The 5,440-nt window shown below is 33.1% G+C and overlaps 1 protein-coding gene across 1 annotated transcript in view; it reads left to right on the forward strand.

Annotated features, from left to right (window-relative positions):
- Positions 1-5,437, forward strand: part of LOC107729586 (eukaryotic translation initiation factor 4 gamma 1-like) — a gene marked incomplete at its 3' end in the record, with an annotated part of 24,053 nt that extends 18,616 nt beyond the window's left edge. Inside the window, exons 3-6 of the mRNA XM_016540167.1 lie at positions 1,821-1,898; positions 3,238-3,270; positions 4,344-4,364; positions 5,387-5,437. Coding sequence (XP_016395653.1) covers positions 1,821-1,898; positions 3,238-3,270; positions 4,344-4,364; positions 5,387-5,437 — 183 coding nt within the window. The remainder of the gene's footprint in view (positions 1-1,820; positions 1,899-3,237; positions 3,271-4,343; positions 4,365-5,386) is intronic.
- Between the last annotated feature and the right edge of the window lie 3 nt (positions 5,438-5,440).

Genomic DNA, 5,440 nt, shown 5'->3' on the forward strand with positions numbered 1-5,440 from the left:
CGGTTCTGTGATCAGTAGTAAATCTCCATCACATCACAAAAAAATCACAAGATGATATAATCGCGCAATTATGAAACCGAAGAAATTGTTCGTGAAAATGACAGCTGTTTGCGTAGCTTCTCCGTGAACTACGGCTCGGTGTAGTAAATGCTGCTCCATTTGAAAGCATGTGAAAATACCACATTTAATAACACATAATATTCTGAGCAATGATAAAGTCTATGTCGATTAGCAGTGCGTTATTATATACTTTATTATAATGAAACTTATAATAATAATTATAATAAGAACTCAGATAAAACATATTGTCATAGTCCTGTGTTTATTAGTCACGTTGCATCAATGAAAGCAGTTAAATCTTCTGTTTATTTCCTGGATTTCTTCTGCGGGGCATATTTGGCGTTCCTCTGGCCTTCGGTTGGAGATTTACTGCTGATCACATAACCGTGGCTTCACTGACAAGATGCGCATGACTATTGCTGCTTATGCCTAATCGCGATTGAGATTTAATTGCTATTTATCATGCAGCCTTATTAAAAACAACTGATGATTATAACCTGTCAATCAAAATGCGGCAGGAAAATGTTTCAGACAGCAACTTGCGTGAAGAAAATGTGTCTTGTCAAATGTATGATATTAAAGCAGTAATATCTCATTAATGCAGGTTTTGTTTGAACTTATAAACTATAAGCCACCCATAGTTCAAGCCGGGGTTGCCAGATGTGTTTTTTTCTTCACTAAACATTATTTGTAATGTGCCTCAAATTCAATAATCACAACAAGCTTTGTGTTTTGTTACTTCGGATAAGAAATAAAATCTCAGCTTTTAAATCCTGTACGTTTTATCACAAAATTCAAACATTAAATGTCGCATTTAAATGTGGCGTGACGGATCGCTGTAGCGCTTCAGTTCAAGAGGCAGCGCGGAACGCGAGTCTCTTCCGCTTTAATACAAGTTATAGCACAAAATAAATGTGAATGAACATCAGAAGTTGTGTTGAAAAATAACGTACAACTTACCGAAATCTATCATGTCTAATATAATCGCTTCAACAGAAAGTTAATTAGTTAGCTATGAAAACACTAGAGGGAGCTTAATTACTAGGGATGCACCGATACCGATACTGGTATCGGTATCGGGCCCGATACTGGCCTCCTGTACTCGTACTCGTACTCGTTAAAATGCCCCGATACCAAACGCCGATACCACACAGCATGTGATAAGTGCCATATTCAAACAAAGAAACACTGACAACAGAACAACAGACAGCAGAAAGGAGTTAAGGATGTCTACTACGAAGTATATGTATGCAATAAATATAATGTTAAACATTCAGTATTAACACCTGTATAGCTGATGTGTGCGAGCTGATAAACAAAGCACGCTGAGTGGATTGAGCGCGCGGCGGCGCTACTGGAAAAAGTGGTATCGGTGCATCCCTATTAATTACTGTTAATTATATAAGTATGTTTGAATAAATCTGTCGTGAAGACCAGTTTTTATGAAAACTACCTAAAGTGCAATTGAGTTGTATACAGATGTTTTTATATTTGAGCGTGATTATTATATCTGAAAATAAAAAGCATTGAATGTAATAGTGTTATTGTTCATATTAACCTCTAATATTACATACCAGTGTTTAGTTTACAGCATTCGATGGGATTTTTTTTTCTTCTTAGGAAATCTGAACTATCAATATCGGCAGATATCGTTCTGAATAATCGGTTATCGGCTGAGAATTTCTGTATCGGTGCATCTTTACTCATGATCTCTCTGGATTACTCTTATGATTGAATGATGCTCGTGTGTCTCTCTTTAGCCCAGTTTTTCTCCTGTTCCGCCAATTGTGTTCGGCACCACTCCGCCGCAGATGAACCCCGCCGCCCAACCCCGACAGGTACGGCACCCCAGACACGCATCACTTCCTGTGGGCCTGCTGGGTCATTGGCCCATTCGTTTTCCAGCCAAACCAAACCAGCCAGCCCGTGTTACATTTAATATACATTTTAAAGGTATTTAGGTATTAAAGACTTAAGCATCAGAAAAACACTAAAGTCTTCCATAAAGCAGAGATTCCCAAAATCTGCGAGCTAAAATATTTACCTGAAGTCTCCCTGAGATTTTAACTTATTTCAATAATTAAGCACATTCATATGGTCACAGTTCTCAGAATCAATGGTTACATGGCATGCAGGTAAACAAATACAATATTTAATCTTTTTAGTAAGTGTTTTATCTTGCTTTTTTAAATTATTTGAATTTTATGATTGTTGCCATAAAACACTTCCAGAGATAGAATCAAATCAGTCTTGAATTTTAATACAAAATTAGTACCTTCTTAATTTTTTCCAAGAATTTTTTTTTTAATAATTAAAAAAAAAGAAAAAATACTTTTGAAAATTAAAAAAAGAAAAAGATAATAAAATAAAATAAAGAAAATTAAATAATAAAAGTATTATTTATATACTATTATTGTACTTGTTATTTATTAATAATCTGTTTATTTTACATTTTAAATTTTTATGTTTTGTTTTCATTTTAATTTTAGTTTGTTTTAGTAATTTAGTAAGTGTTTTTGTCATTTTATTAGTGTTTTTTATATGTCTGTTTAGCTTATATTAATTTGCTTTGCTTTTAATTTTAGTGCATCAACTTTAAATTAAAATTAGAAAGGTTGCCTTGCCAGCTAACTGAAATAAGTTTGTTTTTTATTTGTATTAACTTTTTTGTAGTTTTAGTTAATAATAACAAAACTACTGCTGCCTTTTAGAAATTAATCAAATGCAAATGAACAAATCTTAAGACAATGAGAGATTGCAAAATTAGTTTCCGTTCATTTTGAAGTTATGCACAGCTAGTATTTACACTTTTCTGATCGGTGGATCTCGCTTCAGTATTTTGGGTCTTGGAGGTTCTGAATGGGATTTTTACTTCATGAACTTATCGGATGATCCCTGTGAAAACATTGAGGTTCATGTAAGTTTTGTCCAGAAAAAGCTAGCCTATATCTAGCCTGACATGTTTGGACAAACCAGACGAATTATCAGCGAGTGAACATGTAAGAGCGTCTGTACTTGAGTTCAGAGGTCGCCCTGCATCCTCCTGACCTCTCGTTGTGTGTGAGATTGGAGCGACTGAGGTGCTTCTGGGAAAACGGGATCTCTCCTCTGCTTTTGTGGCTGGTGTTGCTTCGGTTTCTTGACCTTTGACCTGTACATGTGGCTTTCTCTTTCTAGTTTGCCTCAGGTCCTAGGGCTTTACCACAACAGGTACTAACACAAACACTCCCACATACACTGAACAAGACCTGAAACATACTCTACGTCATTGAGATATGAATTCTGCATTGTATTTGCAGTGTTGCGAAATTATCATAAACTAGTATAAAGTCTTCTCTTTCTGAGCAGTAGTTTGAGATAATCTTGTGAAGCAAGTTTAAAGAAAAGCAAAGAAAAGTTTATATCTAGATACCTGATTTATCTGATGAGAGGGAGAATTAAATTAAAAATTAAATAATAAAACATACTTTTAAATTGTTTTAAAAAGAAGGAAAAGGTTAGATTAAGTCAATGAATTAAAAAAACTAAAAAATGCATTTAAATAATTAAAAGAAAGAAGCAAGATAAAATAAATAAAATTAGAATAAAGAAAAAGTCAAGAAGATGATCAAATTAAATGAAGAAAGAAATTAGTTAAACTTAATTAAAAAAGGAAAGTAAAAAGAAAGATAATAAAATAAATACAATTAAATAATTAGAAAATTAAAATATTTAAATATTTAAAAAGAAATGAAACCGAAAGAAAAACATAATACAATTAAATTAAACCATTTAAAAAAGAAAGAAGAAAAATAATTAAAAAGAAAGAAATTAATTTAAATTTAAATAATTAAAAAAAGAGGAAAAAGCAACTAATAAAGTAAGGTAATAAAATTAAATAAAATTAAATAGTTAAAAAAGAAAAATAGTTTGATGATAAATGATAATAATAATGAATGATAATAAATATAATTAAATTAAAAAGAAAGAAAAATAATTTATAAAAGAGAAAGGGAAAAAGTAAGATAATAAAATAATAGTTTTGTAGTTTAAAGACAGACATTCTGACAGAAACACTATCTGCCTTTTGCAGTGCATTGGCCGTGTTTGCGTGCCGCTTGTGTAGAGTATGTTTCCGGCCGTTACTGTGTCGTCTCAATCTGAACCGTGCTGAATGCTGTGTTTGCATGCTGCTCTGTTCCTCTAACTGTCTGTTCCAGTGGGTAACACACACTCTTCATCTCTCTCTTGCTCCTCTGCTGTGTGTGTGTGTGTGTGTGTGTGTGTGTTTGGTGCTGCTGAAGGGAGGATTCAGGTCACTGCAGGTAACGCTTTTCTTACACTTCGCAAAAATCTTTCTTTAAAATCAGTGTGAAACACAGTTAAATCCATTTTACTTTCATAATATGATGAGTTAAACAGCACTCTCGAGTTTTATCCACGAGGAATTAAAAATGTGAGCTTCATTCATAGGGCTGGGTTTTGACACAGATTTCACTAATCGATTCTCATTCACAAGCTTGCGATTCTATTCAATGTCGATTATTTTGGATATATATCAGGTACACATGCCAAATTTTCTCAAGGAAAAAAATTATCTTAACTAATGCTTTAAAAAATACATGAGAGTCAGTTGGTACTACATTACTACAATATTGAAGGTTAAAACTGACTGATTTTTAGGCTGTACAACTGCTTAAATTACACTTAATTAAGTTTTTATAATAAAAGTTACAATTACATAATAATATTTCTACTTCAATTCGTTTTTTTATTATATATATATACACATTCAAATGGTGGCTGTCATAAAAAAATGTAAATTAAACATTGAAGAACAGTAAAAATTTGAATGAATATGTTATATGGTGCATATATTTAGCAAAATGCCCCTCTCTCAAGTTTATTTTTCGAACAAGTTAATGGTCATCGAATATGTTTTTTCTGAGGTAAATGTGACGTTACGTGACATATTGTTTACAAGCCGTTATATTGGCGTCTTTGCGCGGCTGAAACACTGATTGAGCGATTACATGAGACAGGATACGGATTGTAAAGTTGTGCTCTTTTAACTTACCTTCGGATGTTTAGTCATGTTTATTTTGTGCTATAACTAGTATTAAAGTGGGGGAGATGATCAGTTCACGTGAGGCACTACAGAGATCTGTCACTCCACATTAAACAGCGCCAAAATGGCATTTATTGTTTGAAGGATATCGAGATTTTTTTTTTTTTACCCAGCCCTATTCATTCAGGTTAATTTCTGATGAAATGAAAAGACTGAATCCAATATTTGATAATAATATAGCTTAAAAAGTCGAGTGTCTGTGTTTTTCTCTCATTTCAGCCGTACTATACCAGTCGGCCCACTTTACCCGCCAATTCTGGGCGTGTCCAGCCA

The sequence above is a fragment of the Sinocyclocheilus rhinocerous genome, unplaced genomic scaffold (genome assembly GCF_001515625.1).
Source record: "Sinocyclocheilus rhinocerous isolate Xijiao unplaced genomic scaffold, SAMN03320098_v1.1 scaffold1719, whole genome shotgun sequence".
Lineage (NCBI taxonomy): Eukaryota > Metazoa > Chordata > Actinopteri > Cypriniformes > Cyprinidae > Sinocyclocheilus > Sinocyclocheilus rhinocerous.